Source organism: Mus caroli, chromosome 14, assembly GCF_900094665.2.
Source record: "Mus caroli chromosome 14, CAROLI_EIJ_v1.1, whole genome shotgun sequence".
NCBI lineage: Eukaryota > Metazoa > Chordata > Mammalia > Rodentia > Muridae > Mus > Mus caroli.
In genome coordinates, this window is record NC_034583.1 from 66,790,779 (window position 1) to 66,809,129 (window position 18,351).

The 18,351-nt window shown below is 40.1% G+C and overlaps 1 protein-coding gene across 1 annotated transcript in view; it reads right to left on the reverse strand.

Annotated features, from left to right (window-relative positions):
* Gtf2f2 (general transcription factor IIF subunit 2) overlaps positions 1–18,351 on the reverse strand; it is a 111,380-nt gene that overhangs the window by 15,694 nt on the left and 77,335 nt on the right. The window contains exon 6 of the mRNA XM_021181786.2: positions 7,352–7,451. Coding sequence (XP_021037445.1) covers positions 7,352–7,451 — 100 coding nt within the window. The remainder of the gene's footprint in view (positions 1–7,351; positions 7,452–18,351) is intronic.

Genomic DNA, 18,351 nt, shown 5'->3' on the forward strand with positions numbered 1-18,351 from the left:
TTTTTTTTTTGTAAAGGGAAATGCATACAGGGCAGGGCAGCAACTGCTTATCCTCAGCAGATCGAGGCCATCCTCAGGTACAGAAGAGCAAGAGCTACAGGCTTAAAGCAACACAAAACCCCCAGTCACCAAACCAAATCTGAAAACCCAGGTATTTAAAGCAGCCACAATGAAAATGAAAAATCAGTCCTCACTAGAGAGCTTTTAGGTATAGAAATTTAGCCCTACATTCTTAAAGGATAACAGAATCCTTACTATTCTTGGAGTTCATACTATGGATGAAGACTGTTTTAAAATAAATCAGCTAAATCTGCTTTGGTAACATCTAAGACAGGTTCATAATCCAAATTCTCTTCTGTGGTATTATCAGCCAGGTCGTCCCAGTGTTCATGCAATAGAAAAGAGACCTAATACACCAAGCTATCAGTACCTAATGCTGTTGCTGTTGTTTTTATGTGTACAGTAGGTGTTTTGTATAAATGTATGTGTATGCATCACGTGTGTGCCTGGTGCTCATGAAGGCCAGAAGAGGGCAATGAATCCCCTGGGACTGGAGTTACAGAGAGTTGGGAGCCTACCATGGGGTACTGGAAATCAAACCTAAGTCCTCTGGCAGAGCAGGCAGTCTCTGCACCTCTTCAGCCCTACTGATCCTAATAGTGTACTTAGGACAAAGCTAAGGCCTTGAAGTAACTGCTCCTTTTTAAAGCTACAAAGTATAAAAACGGTACCTTTAGTATTTTACTCAATTTAACACTATAGATAAGGCTATACAAACTAACTGCTAATACTATGAACCACTGTACCTAGGAGAAGACTGCTTTGAGGTTCTGTCGCTTCTTCTCCTTGAGCTTCTCACTCATGAACTTGGGAAATGAAGGGGACGCTGTGTACAACAGCCAGACAGGCAGTGCATTAGCAGCCAAGATAATGCATAAATTACTATTACTAGAACTGAAGTAATTGATAGATATGTTATGTGAATTTTATGTACTGATCTTTTATCTGCCTCCATGGACCAGATCACTGCAGAGCCAACACTTAGTCTCCAGTTAGAAATGTTTATATTCTCCAAATTTATCAGACAAAATTAATTTTCTCAAGAAAACAAGTTACTCAAGATTCTACAGTGGATGTAGTATAGACATGTTCAACTGTTACTACTGAGACCTTAATCACTGACTAAAATTATAAATGCCACCCACTGCCAATTAAAATATTATAATTCAGATGTCTGTAAATTTCTAGACTGTTGTTTGCAGAACTACTCTGATTGTTTTGTCAAGGCAGTCTTTGTGAGGCTTTTGTTCCAGCATCTGAAGTGACTGTGACAGCCTTGACTATCATGGTTTTGCGTTTTAAATCCTTGCGAAAAGATTACTTCCCTCTCTCCTTTGTCAATGCTTCTATTTCTGATTAGTGTGTCATCATCTCTTGGGAGAAAAGTAATTCTTTAGAGCAGGCCAGTCCTTGGTATGCAAATTCAAAAGGACAAGGCATGTACTATTCTTATATTAAACCATGGCAAGGAAATATCGCTGAAAAGCCCTTATGATATAGTCCCACAGGCATCTATTTTAATGAGCAAAATTAAAAATTTATGCACCTAACTTTGAAAAACTCAAAGCTCAACAACCTTAGTTCCTGAGACTCGTGGCTGGCTGCCTCACAGAAGGAAAGGACTATGTATAAACATAAATGTCTTCCTGGTTCCCGGGAGGAGGATGTCACCTGAAGGTTTTATGTAACAGCCCTATTATTTCAATGAGTGCTTTCCAGTTAGCTTTTCTTAGTTTCTCTATTACCAAAAGCTAGATAAAAAGCCCTTTCTTAAACCCAGAACAAGAGGGGAGGGATGGTAACAAAGACAATTAGATACAGCTTAAATTTACTAGATTCTGTCTCCTGGTGCCATTGCAAAACCCTATTCCCTTCTCAACAGATGGCAGACAACTATAAAAAGTTCTTGTCTTTAGATTGGTGGCTGCAAACTAGAATAACCCAGGAGCTTAAAACACAATCCACATTTGATCTGAAGTCATTTCCCTCATCCTTCTGGGTGACTCTACCATATAAGCTACATTGAGAATCAATCACCATCTAGACAGCAAAGGACAGTTCTTTATGAAACCAGAGAGGACATGTGAAAGTCCCAGGCTGGCAGTGACCCAAGTCCACCACACAATGGCACCTCTACTTTGACTCAGAGGTGAGGGGTTGGCAGGAACCTTACTTACACATGGTAATTTTACTCAAGTGCGTATTTTAGACAGGGTTCTATGTGGCCTAGACGGGCTCCAAACTTGCTACCCAGCCGAGGATGACCTTGACCTTCTGACCTTCCATTTGTTTTCACCTGGAGCATGCTGGGATTACAGGCATATACAGCCCATGATCAATTTTTTTTTTTTTAAAGATTTATTTATTTATTATATGTAAGTACACTGTAGCTGTCTTCAGACACTCCAGAAGAGGGCGCCAGATCTCGTTACGGATGGTTGTGAGCCACCATGTGGTTGCTGGGATTTGAACTCTGGACCTTCGGAAGAGCAGTCGGGTGCTCTTACCCACTGAGCCATCTCACCAGCCCCCCATGATCAATTTTACACAGTGCTGGTGTTCAAACTCAGGGCTTCTTGTTTGCTATGCAAACACTTTAGTGAACAAGGTACATAGCCAGCCCCTAACTATACTTTTCTATTTTTTTAAACACAGGGTTTAACTAAGTAGCCCTGGCTGGCCTGGAACTTACTGTGCAATGTAGCACAGGCTGGGCTTGAACTCAGAGATCTTAAGATCTGTCTTAAGAGTGAGTTCTGGGATTAAAAGTGTGTAACATCATGCCCGGCCTGATTGTACTTTTTGATAAACATCTCTACAAGCAAAAAAATTTAACGTCTAAATCACACATTTATTTTAATAAGTTATGAATTATTATCCTACAGTCATATTATGAGCTGCACATAAAATTTTAAAAATTAAAATAGATATAAAATTATATATTATTCTAGAAAATGAGGAACTGAATTTAGAAATGGAGGGCTTGCTGGCCAGTCGGTCTAGCTGAATCAGTGAGCTGAAGGTTCAGTCTAGGAACCTGTCTTGCAGAACATACAAAGTAACTGATAGTCAATTCTGAGCTCTGGCTTTCAAATGTACAGACATACAAGAACACTCACAAATAGAACCTCTCTCCTCCAGAAAACAAACAATCTATTCTTTGCTTTCAAAATACAGTGATCTAGAAAGAAAAAAACAGTGATCTGTCTTCATGTTCAGGACACTTAGTTTTCAACAGTATGGCAAACTTACAAAGTTTACACTGGCAACAACCCTCCCTCCGGCCGCCCCTCTGACAATAGAAAAATGGAGGCGGGAGGGAAAGGTTTCCTCTTCTCCTTTTCTTTTCTACCAGCAGATCTGGTAGCTAACCTGCTTCCCTCTCAGGACCATGGCCTCCCACTTTGTACTGATAAAATATCTGAAAGCCAATTCTCTACTTCCTTTTTGCTTTAAGAATAAAGGAAAGAAAGGAAAAGATTGTAATATTTAAGGTCAATTTTGACCTGTGGTACACAGCTGTGCTGTGGCTCAGGCGGCAATCTCAGAACTCTGAAAAAACATAAAAAGACCCTGGAGTCATTTCAGTTCTTAAACCTGACAACCGAGTCACCAATCAGGTGGAGAATGGCAGCCACACTTAAGGTGGGACTGATGGTTTCTATTTTGAAAAGAGCCACGTTCTTGTCAGATCTGATTAATTTATCAGGGTGTGACGGATAAATTATTGTAGAGCAGGAGTGTCAGTTTTTCCACTTTCTTATTCACATATATTTACAACCTAGGTTTTAAGGCCTGGGTTTAGTACCAAAGGCAAGAAGCTGATAATGTGAGACTGTACTGAACTGCTCCATGGTTACAATTCCTACTCTTGCATAAAAAAGCCACGTAAGGATGGCACACAGGCACAGGAGTGCTGCATGTGGCAGGCATTTTCTGGCAGTAAATGCACCATGTTTACTATTGATCTAAGCAGTGGCAGGGCTGGGATGCTCTCAGTTGTAACCACCTTGTCTATCATAGGGAATCCCTTAATGCTGCCAAAAATAAAATAAAATAAAATAAGATAAAAGGTGGGACTATGTATTTTGTATGCATGTTAATTGTGCTCTTTCCTTTTAAAACCTCAACCATTAAAATGAATCACCGAGTCACATGATACACTACTCTACAAACCTATGAAAGTATTTCAATATTATATTGATTTGAATTTTATTAAACGTTTTACTATGTGACCTCTAAACTGTTTATTTTAAACCATGTTGATTTCTCAATATCTTAAAAATTAATGTTTTTTTCGGATAAATTAGCAAGGTTTTATACAATAAACTGGCAATTCTTACAACTGGTACTATAAGGCGAAATGTCACTTAATGTGAAGAGACTGTTAAAGCAGGTGTCCGAATGAGCTTGTACTAACTTAGTAGAACACAATATGGAAGCATTTGAAACATAAGGCTCTACATGCCAGGCTGAGTGTTAATGTCACTCAGAAAATGACCTAGGCAGAGGTCTGAACTGCCCTACTACCAAAGCACTGGCTTCAATCCTCCTAGAGGGATCTGCCTTTCATCTTAGGACTAATGGTCTGTAGCCGCACAGGGGGCATTTGCAATGGAAGTAAGGGGGAAAATGGTGGTGAATACTACAGAAAGCTGTGCTCCGTACTTCAAAGGAACTGTTCACCACGCCTCTACTTGGGATCTAAGGAGGGCACAAGCAGAGAACAGTAAGAGGTGACAGCTCAGGAAGGTGGGTCACCAGGGGACTCAGAAGACAGCCCTGACATGGCTAGCTGACACTTCCCCAGCTCTCTTCCCTTCCTGCCCCCAGAAGAGAACCTGACTGCCTAACTGTTTTTCAGATAACACATCCGCACTGCCACAATTCCAGCAAGCCAAAGGATTTGTGAAGAAGAAAATTTGAGTAAATTCATATTAGATCCTACTATCTAGATTAAAAACTTAAAACTTTCAACCAATCTTCAATTCTCAATTTCATTTTCAATGTTTTTCCGTCTTAAGCAGAAGAGAGAACCATTACTGTATATCTTGTCTTACTATTATAAATTTTAGAAATGTGATTGTCAGGCCCAAAGGAAAAAAAAAAACTTTTCATAGACACCCTCCTTCCCCAAAAGCACCTATCTCTTTGTAACCTATGGGAAAGATGCGCTGTCCCACCTTTACTGTGATAAAAACATACCAGTGTAAAAACTCTACATATACACCTGGTCCCTAAGAGGAGGACAAAGGCCCATTCTCGAACCACAGGAAGAGCATGCCAATGAAGAAAAGGGCCAAAACCAACACAAGCCTATTATGTTATTTTCCTTTCTCAGACAGCCCCAGAAAGCTGCATATGGAGTCCTGTATAGAGTGTTTTGAACATGTATAGACAGTACACATCGTATTGTCTAGGACTCTTAAAACTATAGCTCTTAAATACATTCTATGGTTTTAGCACAAAATCAGCAACTTATACATTTTTAGAATGTATTTTATTCTAGCACCACACATGACAGACAGTATTCTGGGCTAAGAATGGAAACAAACAGAAAAGAAGAAAAGAGGACAAAGAAGCTGTCTTTTATCTACTTGTCTTAAACCACAGACAACAGAGAAACGATTACCTAAGCTGCTGACTGCACTTAGCCCCCTGGCCCTCTTTAGTTTTCTCTCCCTAAAGCATAACCAAGGGGTTACACAGTTAATAGCCTCCTGCCTCCTTTAAACCAGATAGTGTGGTAAACTGTAACATATGAATGGATTGGAGTCTTCTGCTCACTGAAGACATGTGGTTTACCCTTTAGACAGCTGCTATCTCATACAAAATAAGTACAAGGAACCCAGACACCACTCTGTGGGCACTTAAATCTGTGTGTGTAAGGCCCATCTTTTTTTTTTTTTTTTTCTTTTCAAGACAGGGTTTCTCTGTGTAGCCTTGGCTGTCCTGGAACTCACTCTGTAGACCAGGCTGTCCTCAAACTCAGAAATCCTCCTGCCTCTGCCTACCAAGTGCTGGGATTAAAGGCGTGCACCACCACTGCCTGGACGTAAGACCCGTTTTATATAGAGGTTTTATTATTTTTCTCCAAACTTAGACCAAATGAAATTAGGCAACACCTATTTATCAACTGTTATTCAGACTTCCTTTTATCTTTAGGAACACATCACATTTCGCCAGGCTTTTTAAGCACTGTTGGTATTCCACGGCAACATACACAGTAGTTAAACATTTGGCTCCTCTCTCAGTTGGGAGTTTCTATTGCTGTGATAAAACACAGAACACCAGGACCCTAAGCAACTTGGGGAGGAAAGGGTTTATTTCATTTTACAAACTGCAGTGCATCATCCAAGAACTCGGGGCAGAGCCTCCTGAGGAGACCACTGAGGTGGTGCTTACTGGCTTGTTCCCCATGACTTGCGCAGCCTGCCTTCTTAGAGCACTCAGGACGTCCAGCACAGGACCAGCACTGCCAGTGCTGGGCCCTCCCACACCATACCTCAAGAAGACACACCACACACTTGCCCACAGGCTAGTCTAGTTGGGGGCATTTTCCCACATGAAGCTCCTGCTTCTCAACTGACTCTCCCTTCTAGCAAGCGGACATCAAACTAGTCAGTACACGTCCTAAGGCAGACTGCTGGTCTCAATACTTGGACCGATCAATTTCACTCTCGTGGGTAATAGTAGTAGTTACAGTTCAAAAGGCAGGAACGAAGAAGACAAGCCATTTTAACGAAGAACTCACAAAAGTAACCAGAATATAATGTGCTTACATACATAAGACAATTTACATCCCTAGCATACACTGTCTATACATTTACTTAACAAAGGTTTAAGAACACTGGCAGTCCTCACTTGGCATAGTAGTGGAGGACCATAAAGATGCTGTGACACCTCAAGTGAAGCAGCATGATCTTGATAACTCGTGAGGACAACCACCACTGTTCCAGAACCTTAACATTTCCAAATAATTTTAAGAAACTGACACATAGTTGTACATATTTATATATGATCTTTAAAGATTTGTTGGCATATTAAAACTGGTATGGTAAACAAACCATAGAGATACAGAAAACAAAAACGTAGCAAATTTATATTTATGAATATTCTGTGATTAGAAACATTGAGAAAATACCATTATCACTTTGTAAAACCTGATCAAGAGCAATTAGGAAAGTGGCTCCCTTCTCCCACACAGCTATGCTTAGCATGGGTCACACAGCAAGCTGCAAGTGGCACTGAGAGGAACAGGATGCTGATGAAAAACAAGCAGAAGACTCACATTGTACTGATGGTTAGCAACAGGCTTGTAGTTGGTTGTTACAACTTTGTCCAGCTGTTGTGAGAGCCTTACAGGTTTGGAAGATTCTTCTATTTGCAATCTGAAAAACAGAAGGCATTGTTAATCCACTGTAATATGTGGTTACATATTACAAATCATATATAAGCAAGTAAGCTCAGAATACCACAGCAGCTTTAGCCAAACACTTAGGAAGACTAAAACAACAACGACTATAAGGTAAAAACTATCTCCATAAACTAAATGTACAAGTTAAGTTGCTATAGTCCTCAACATAGTTGTGAAACTATGCTGCTTGGTTAAACCAATTTCTGCAAGACAAACAAGCTGTCTGAAATTACTATTGTCTACAATTCACCAATCCAAAGCTTCCACTAACCTGGAAAGAAATACAGATGTATAAAAAGTCCCATCAACATTCAGTGTAAAGTGACTAGTGGCTACTTTATCAGACATTGGTGCTGAAAACACTCTTGTCACCATAGAAACCTCTACTGGCCAGCACTGGTCTACGACGCTGCAGAACTCTGTTTGAATTAAATGTAACTGAAAATACTGTCTCTAGAAAACAAAACAAACACCGGATCCCACATATAACATGAAGACACTACTCCACAAGTACCTATAACTTTAAGCAGTGATTTACTGTGTCCTAATTTGTATACTAAAATTGTTCCTTAAAAATTAATGCATTTGGTTTATAAGCAAAGTAAATTCAAAAATCTGCTTTGAGAGGGGAAAAGTACAGCTCTCAAAAGTGACTATTTTTAAAGACACAAAGGTATCACTGTACCTTTAGACTTTTCATCAGCAGGGCATCAGAATACAAAATGTAACATACTTAAGAAAATTGCCTGCCATATCTGGCTAACTTATAATTGAAGTTTAAGCATGAAATAATAAAAGTATTTTTGGAAAAATACCTGGGCTTATCACTTATGAATCTCACTGAGAGATGCACTCAAGAATGTAACACAGCGAGGCCTCTGAGGAATTAATGGATGCGGTGCATATAGCCAAGAAACCAAAAACCACGTTAGAAACAGCTTATGCATTGTAGTTCTTTTAAAAAGGTTCATTTTGATTTATGTGTATATATGTTGTCTCCATGCGTGTATTTTGCAAGTATGTGGGTGCCCGAGGAGGTCAAGAGAAGGCACTGGACTGCATGAGGCTGGATCCTGAGTGGTTCTGAGCAACACAGTATGGGTGCTGGGAACCGAGCAGTATGTGCTCAAAGCTGCGGAACCACTTCTCTGGATTTTTTAAAACATAGAACTACATGAAAGACGGGAAGAGATTAGAATTTCATCATCAGAGAGTTATGCCACATTGATTCTCAAGGCATCAAAAATTTTAAATAAAGGAACAGATTGTTGTTTTCTTTTAAATAAAGCACTCATACAAAAAATTCAACCTTTCTATTATACATTAAGAACATCAATTCCCAGAGTTTTGTTTTAATTAAAAGAGGACACTCTATGACTCAAAATTCAAAAGGTTAATCTATGGACTGAAAACACAATGCATTTCAAAAGAACTTAATCTTAAAATATTTTCATTAACCATGAATAGTTTAAAATAGTTTAACAGGCTTTTTTATTTAACACTAACTAATTCATTTAACATTATCTCATGATGTGCCAGAACAATTTGCAACTCTATTTTATTATTAACAATGCTCTAAATTAAACACGCTGGCTTCAACACATTTTCAACATCAAAACAAGGATTATCTGGGTTTTTCAATAGAATGTAATTTGCAAATACTCAGTTCACAAAGCAAGCCGCCAACGATATACAAACGTGTTAGGCTGAACGAGGAGAAGTGTCCTGACTATGTCTAAGACATAGTCTTATCTTTTTCAGAACATTAAAAAGTACAATGTTATTTCCAAGAAACTGTAATCAGGAATACAATAGTCCTTTGCTTGTCTGTTTCTTGGGAAAAGGTCTCATTATGTAGACTTGCCTGGCCTCGAACTCATAAGACCCACATGTTTCTGCCTCCCAAAAGCTGGGATTCAAGGTGTGCCACCATACTTGGCATAAGAACCTCCTTTGTTTAATAAGCTACATAACAGATCTTGGCATGGATTCCTGAAACAGGACAAGTAATTCACATGTACACTGGTAGAGTTCTAATGCACATTAGAAGGTCAGGAGGGGAAACAAGTTTTCTGCCCTCTAGTCACAAAGAAAGTGCTTGAACACAAGTTTATAAATGCTATGGGAGTCACGAACCATACTTGTTTATCAAATTATGATTTTATATAGTCAAATATCTTATTTAATTTTAAATTTATATGTGTCTGCATGGGTACATGCAGGCTAGAAGAGGGTATCAAATCCTCTGGAGGTGATGTTAGGCAATTATGGGCTGCCCCAAGTGGATGCTGGGAAATGATTTCTGGTCTTTTGGAGGGTAATATGTGCCATTAAATGCTGAGCCCAGAAAACCAGAAACTTAAAGCAAAACAATAAATAAATGTGTGCTTTAAAAACAGTTCTCTGGGGGCTGGCGAGATGGCTCAGAGGGTAAGAGCACCCGACTGCTCTTCCGAAGGTCCAGAGTTCAAATCCCAGCAACCACATGGTGGCTCACAACCATCCGTAACGAGATCTGGCGCCCTCTTCTGGAGTGTCTGAAGACAGCTACAGTGTACTTACATATAATAAATAAATAAATCTTAAAAAAAAAAAAAAAAAAACAGTTCTCTGGATGCTGGAGAGATGGTTCAACAGTTAAGAGCACTAACTACTTACTCTGCTCTTCCAGAAGACCCAGGTTCAAATCCCAGCACGCACATTTAGGCTCAAAACTGTCTGTGATTCCAGTTCTAGGGGACCTGATACTCTTACACAGACACACATGCAGGCAAAACACTAATGTACATTAAAAACAAAAACCAAAGAAAACAAAGCGGCGCTCTGGGAGCTAGAGAGCTGGCTTAGCACATACTAAGCATAGCATCAAGAGTGCACACTGTGCTTGGAGAGAACCCGGCTTTGGTTACTAGCCATGGGCAGCTAATAGTCACCTGTAACACCAGCTCTACGGAATCTGACACCCTCAGGTCTCCATGGCACCTGTACTAATGTGCACATACCATATACAGATAGACCTAATTCAAAACAAAACCCCGAACAACAACAACAACTCCTTCTGCTTCCCTGACTGTAGTTCATACCACACAAGCGTTATCTCTTCGGCTCTTGGTCATTGTGGACTAGCTCTCTGTGTTCAAAACCTCATCTACATGTATTTTAGAATGGGAAAATAAATTTAGTTACAGTTTTGGCCAAAGCCAGAAGAAAGAATACTGAACATGCCTGTCTTGCCTGTAGTAGTGTTCCAATTTACAGAGGTGATGAGATAAAAGTCGGGAGTAGGCACACAGAACAAAACTGTGGGCTCCTATGCATGGCCCACCCACAATTACTTTAGTTTCCTAAAGGAAGTCTAAATTCCAGGGCCCCTGTTAATGGGTGAGTGTGAGGCCGGCACTGGGGAGGCTACTGCATGAATTCAGAGGAAAGTATATTGTTTCCATTATGACAATGGTTTCTCAACTCTCCTAATGCTGCAACCTTTAATACAGCTCCCCAACCCCCAACCATAACATTTTCACTGCTACTTCATCATTTTGTTACTGTTATGAATCCTGATGTAAATATCTTGTTTTCCAATCAGCTTGGGGGTCATAATCCATAGGTTGAGAACTGCTACATTACGGTGAACCCGAAGAACACTGAATATAGTCATTTTGAAGACACATTTAACAGAATCTGGGACATAAGTGAGTTGGGGCATAAAGAGTAAGAGCAATAGCAGCAAGATAACTGAGCTCGGACTTCTGGCTTGAGTATCCACGCAAGAAGCACTAACAAACCAGGTTACTGTAAAACCATTCTGGAAGAGTCGCTGTATTTTACTAGAAACTATAAAATCTTCCAAATTCTAACCCTGAGAAACCACTCTAGTTGAAAGTTCAAAGAACAGAAAAATTAAAACTTGTGAATTCTTAGAATAGAAAATGAGCACCTAATGTCAGGACCAACCTATTTCTCTGGACACTAACCAACAACTACCATCTCCATACAGCTTTGGCTATATATAATTAGGTAAATTAGGAGTCTTTCTAAGATTAATGAGTTCCTATGTTTCTTGCCATAAAAACTCTCAAGGGCTATATTACCTAAGAATGCCAATTCAAGGATGAGGGAAACCAATAGGGCAGACATTTAAAGAGTTCTTACTCCATGCTAGAACCTGTGTTAAGAGCTACCCATATTCATTGTACTTTTTCTCACAGCAGGTAAAACGAGAGCTGTAACTCGAATCATCTTGCTACATAAGGAATGTAACAGAAAAGAGACTATTTAAAAGAACTAAATGCTAGGTCTCATTTGGCCTAGCCTGGCCTTGAGCATATTGCAGAGCTGAGGTCACCTTCATCCTCCTGCTTTCAGAGGCGTGCACTGCCATGACCAGTTTATTCAGTGTTACAGATTTAACGGGAGGATCTCTAGCCCAGCAATTTCTTTTTGATAGTCTTCGGCCCGTCTATAACTAATCCAGGTCTATGTAAACACAGAGTAGAGAACAGTCCTCTGTATGGCCTCTGCCCCATAAACAAACACACAAAATGGAAGCTTCATGAAAGTGTAAGTTTAAGTGTTAACTAAGTAAAATTTAAAGTGCATATGGGAACGATGCCACGAAGACTTTAATCCCAGCAATTGGGTCCCACTAGGGTTGAATAGTGAGATCCAAAAATAGTATAGGAAATGTGTAAAAAAAAAAAAAAAAAAAAAAAGGAGGTAAACAGATTCAAGGAGGTTGATCTAGAAATGTGACAAAGGAAGACACAAAGCATCGCTGCGATGAGAAGTACCTTCAGTTTTCATCTGTATATAAATAATAAACTCTGAAGGCTGGGGGTGAAGGATGGCTTACCGTTAAGAGCATTTGATGCTCTTGCAGGACCTGGGTTCGATTCTGAGCACTAACACGGTGGCTCATAAACATCAATTAACTCTATCCCCAGAGGATCTGATGCTCTCTTTTAACCTCCACGGGCACCACGCACGCACACACACACACACGCACACACACACACACACACACACACACACACACACACACACACACACACATGCAGGCCAAATACTCACACACATAAAACAAAACAAAACAAAACAAAACAAAACAAAAAAAGCCCAAAGGCTTTTTGTGTGTCGTAGTATAGGCCTCAGAGGACTACGAGTTCTAAGCTTGCCTGGATTACATAGTGAGTGAGAGGGCTGTCTAGGCTATAGAGTGAGACTTTGTCTCAACAACAACAAACTACAACAAAGACACTGAAGTCTGAATTATTTGAAAATTTTAAGGTTAAGTACCTGTGTTATTAAGCAGTCTCAAATCTCTGATTCCTAAAAATATTGAAGTTAGAGGTCAAATAAAGCGTTTACAGAGAGGAAAGTGCTGATCTTAGGTAGCTGCTTTGATATATACATACCACCACAAGTCTGAACCATTTTTCTAAATTAAAACTTCTACAACCCTGTGACTATGTGATGGGTACCAACACAATATAGCAGTGGGATCAAACACATCTCTTCAGTAAATTAAAAAGCACCACCTACAAAATTCCAGTTGCCTGTGAGTGGGAATCAGAATTATTGGCTGTGCATCATGTCAAACTGCAGGAAGCTATCCAGGTGTACACTAACCAAGACACTGTTGCTATGGTGACTAAGCAAATATAGCAAGTGTCTAACTCATTAGTGACTCCATGAAAATATAAAGGCTGGAATAGATGGGGAATATCTGGCAGTATATGGTCAATAATGGGGGCTGATTTCAAAATGAATTTCTTTAAAGAAAATGTAAATTTTAGCATGCCATTTAAACATTTTTGAGATTTTTATGCCAACTAAAGCATAATCAAGTCAGGGATAAAAAAAATTAGAGAAGGTAGGCAAGCTTTCAAGGGAGAAAGCTCCACTTAGGACCAGCTGTTGAGGCATGGATACTGATATTACATGGGGAAATCTCTAAGACTGCCAAAAAGTACTGCAAATAGGCAAAGGGGCTCCCCACAGCCCCTGTTCTGTGGCTGAGCTTTAGCCATATGGTCTCTGGCTCTCTTCATCAAGGGCATGATACACAGAAGGCTAAAAGGGGACTTTGTACTTTTTCTTTAAATTACAAGTAAACTTTAAAGAATGAAAAGAAAAGCTGGAGATAAGCACCCAAGAAACAGTTTCAAAAGACAAATGCTGGATCTGGACTTGGCCTGAAGCATTTACATTAATTACCTACTGTTCAACAAACTGCCATGCAAATTCATCACAAATAAAAGCTGTAAAGGAAGAAAATCCAAGCCCCTTTGTCTTTTTATGATTTTATATTGCCATCCTTCACAGACCCCTTACAAGCAACAAGCTTCTATTTCACTCAATGTTACATTATACTCTTTTGATGATGTAACACCACAAATACAAAATCCTAGTTCACAGTGAAGTATTGCCTTAATTGCATATTGCTAAGAACAATTACAGCACTTCACGCCAGACAGACACATGGCAAGTACTTGATTTAGTTAGATTTTCTCCAAACCACCACCAGGACTATGAAGAATAGCAGTAAACAAAACTTTTGTACTTCACAAATATAAGGCAGTGTTATTCTTGGCTTTGACACTACTCTTATACGCTTATAAATGTTTATTTAGTTCTTTGATTTCTTATCCTTTTCTATTTCTTTTATTGGATCGTCTAAACCCTATTTCTCCTTCTCCTCTCAACTTCCCACCTCTTGACTTTCCAGCACAGGGCTCTCATCAATGATCCATGTTACCCAATACATACAATTGGGAGTTGCCTTTCTACCATACTCAAGTACTCGAACCACTAGGGAATCTATAAAGTGTCTCTTGAGACTTCTCTTAAGATATGATTTGTGCTTTCTCTTTATCAGTCACATTCTCCTTCTGAGAAAAACCTGTCTTATTGTTCTATTGCTATAAAGAGACATCATGACCAAGGCAACTCTTACAAAGAAAAACATTTAACTGGGGCTGGCTTAAGTTTCTAAAGTTTAGTCCATTATTGTTAGGGCGGAAAGCAAGGCAGAGCATGGGCAGGAATGATGCTGGAGAGGGCTGAGAGTTCTCCATCTTGAGCTGCAGGCAGCAGGAATAAACAGTGACACACTTCCTGCACACCCATTCCAGCTCGACCACCTCTCCTTATTAGGAGAGCCACTGCCTATGAACTCATGGGTCATCCATTTTCTTTCAAGCCAGCACAGCCCCTATTTCTAGTAACTCCACACACCTTCCTAGCTCTCAACAAACTCAGAGGTGAGTCTAGAAAGCCAACAAGACCATGGAGGAGAGCTTCAATGGAAGTGAACAAAACCATGGAGAAGGTGGAAGACTGGAGCGCTAAGGAAAGGCTTGTTTTAGAAGGATGATGTCCTCAGTAGGCATTTACTATGTAAGAGGGACAGGGAGAACAGAGACACAGGAGAAGGTGGCCAGTTAAGGAAATTTCACAAGTTTTAAGAGACAGTAAAAGAGAATGAGAAAAAAAAAGAACACAATTAGGAGGAAGGAAGGAAGAATGGAGGAACAGACAAAAGGATGGGATTGAGACCAAAGAAGTCCTGAATGCCAAACTAAGCTATTGGGAGCCAGGGTTAAACTGGAGGATCTGTAGCAAAGGGCTCACTTGAAAATGAAGGTCATGGCTATCAGGAAGCAGTGGAGAAACTGAGCTAGAACAAACAAGAAAAAGCCTGCAGAGCAGACTAAGGGAAGAGAGGTGTGGGTGCAGTGAACAGACATGTGGCACTAATTTTGAGACCCAGGGCCTCATAGTACCTAAGCGTTGTCAGGCAGACTAAACCTTCTAGAGCTTCTAAGGATGTGTCTTGAGAAGCCATTTGTTAGTCCCCTGTCCTCTTCTCTCATGGCAATGACATCTTGGGCCACAACTCCCAGAGAAGCCTTCCCTTGATCCTCAAGCACCTTACTCATCTCTCTACTGCAGCAGTAGTCACTAGGGACCCAGTGTCCCTCAGCTACTTCAAAGTGAGCATAAATGTCAACAATCCATCATGTTATTCAATTAGACTCCACTCAATACGTTCAGTATTAACGGACAAGCTGTCAGTTAACAGACACTGACCACTGATCTACAATCTGTTTACAGTGCATTAGCACTGGAGAGGAAGCTCGCTGCATGTAATGGTTTTGTCACGTGTTTGTGGTTTGAAAATACAAAGGTTTTTACTGGAGTTTTATCAATTTGGTAAAAATTGTTTTTAAATTGACATGAAAAACCACATAAGTAATGACAACTGATAAAATAAAATGCGTAATACTGGAAACTGTACTATTCTAGACAATATATATTAATTTATATTAACACATACTAAGCTACTGTTTCTGATAGAAAACTAGAATGAGAGTGAAGCAAGCCCTACTATGTGTAGAAACGAAACTTTAGACAAGTGGCTTCAACTTCCGAAGTGAAGGGCTGCTCCAGCCAGCACCCCGAGGAGGAAAGCACCGAGCCTGGTCTGTGCAGTGAGGAAGGGGAATGCTGCGGGAGCAAGGAGCACTGAAGGGATGGCCGATGCATTTGAGTGATGCATTGTATATGGGTTCACATATACACTGGGCTGGGAAACCCAACCACTTGGAATAGAATTTGTTTGGTTCAAAAAGATCCATATCCAAGACTCTGCTAGTTGCCCAGAACCCTTCCTGTGAAGAAACTATAAATCCAACTTCTGGAGGCACACCTTTCAAGACACATTCTCTGACACTGCCCTTTTAAAGTCCTGCAATGTTCTGCCTTTGCTCAAATCTTCTACTAACTGTTGTCTTTGGGGAAGAAGTATGTAATAGGCCAATGCCATTCTTAAGGCACAGATGTACTGTTGGTGAAGTGGTTAAAAACTTCCCAGCTTGGCAAAATGGTGCGCACCTGCACTCCAAACATTTAGAGGGCTTAGGCATGAGACTAATGAGTTCAAGAACAGCCTGGGCCCTCTATCAACCTTAACCCCATACATACTTGATACACGCCTGCCTGCAGTGCTTAGTGATGGGATAGATACTTCTGAGATGCATATTGTCAACTCATTTTGTGTGAACATCAGTGTACTTCACCAGCTAAGAGAGCTACAGCATTTAACAAATGTGATCATTTTACGGGATGACCATTGCATATATGGTCCCTTGTTGAAAGAAAAATCTGTTGCATGTGACTATAGTTTAGATTACAGATGAAATAAAAATTAGGGCACATAGAATAATGTTATATTTGTGTCTGCATATTATTTAAAAGCATATCTCCTTGCTAAGAGTTCTTTATATTTTAGATATCATATGCCAGTAGTTCTTAAAACACACTCTAAGGACCACCTATATCAAACTCTTCATATTGTCTGTGACCCATTGTCTGTGACCCAACTCTGGCCTGAGGTAAACCTCCACTGCTGGTTCTGGAATCTACATTTTTCTGAAGACCTGAGCTGATTTACATACTTACACAAAAGCTTGAAAAAACCTGTACTATCCAAGCCTTTCAAAGAAATCTTATCTTTCCTATGCTTTGTAGATACTGACAGTGCCCACAAAAGAAGGAGGCTCACAATGCAGCTGGGGGCCGGGGGGGGTGTTGGGGGGGGGAGCAGGTAAAGAAATATTCACTGGACTGATTATAAAGTGCCCTCAGATGGGGAAGGCAGTGTCTGCAACAATGGAGTGTCTGCCTATACCATAAAGGAGGCACAGGGGTTGAGCACAGGCATCCAAGACGAAACAAACACAGACTTTGAAGCTGCCTACTTTGGCCTTGATAGAAATTTTAATTATCAACAGAGAAATCAACTCTGGAAATCAGCAGCTTAATATTAAGAGTTCGTTTTCTTGCACGGTTCAGCTTCCCAGCCAAGCACTTGGAAAGATGTCAGGAAATTTAATTAGCAATACCTTATTACATAGGGGAGTTTCAGAAAGACGGCACAAACATATTCTTCTCACAAAGACCAAGTTACTCTAACGGAGGGTCTTAAGCAGAGATAACCTACTTTCATTTTGTGACTTATTAGATACCACGCCTTCACCAGAACCATCTCAGAAACCGAAACAGATGTTCCAAGGCCAAGTACGGCAGCTCTGAGCACTCAACTCAGAACCTCTACAGTCCTGAATCCACTCTGGAGTCCTAGCTCACAGGAATTAAAAGCAGCCAATCAGAAAAAGGAGAGGGCTGCAACAGGAACCAGCAACACGACAAAATGGGAGCTCTGAGAGAAAAACAGAAGACAAGGAAAAGAATCTGTGAACTGTAATACTCAGGAAAAAATCACCTCACTTGAAAGCAATTCAAACTCAGGTGCTCATATGAAAGATTGCGCTGGGGCTGGAGAGATGCCTCAGCAGTTAAGAGCACTGACTGCTCTTCCAGAGGTCCTGAAGTCAATTCCCAGCAACTGCATGGTGGTTCACAACCATCTGTAATGGGATCTGGTGCCCTCTTCTGGTGTGTCTGAAGACAGCAATGGTGTACTCATATACATAAAACAAATAAATCTTTGAAAAAAAAGAAAAGAAAGATGTGTGCTAAGCTTGATTCTTAGTGAAGTCCATATACAAGATGTGGGCACAGGCATAATATGTACCACTGTTCAGAAAGCCCCATTAAAGTTATTTTCATTAAATAATTTAAGAATTCTACAGGTAACTTTTTGGAGATGTTAACAGCTAACAGCTAGCAGAACTGCCATGGATGAGGCCAGCATGGGCTACATACGTAGTAAGTTTCAGGCCAACTAGGTCTACAATATGAGAACTTTTCTCAAATACCCACAAAAGAATTAGAATTATCCTCATTTGTGTTTTTCCTGCCAGCTCTTTGAGCTTATTTAATTGTACATCTTAATGGACAAATACCTTCAA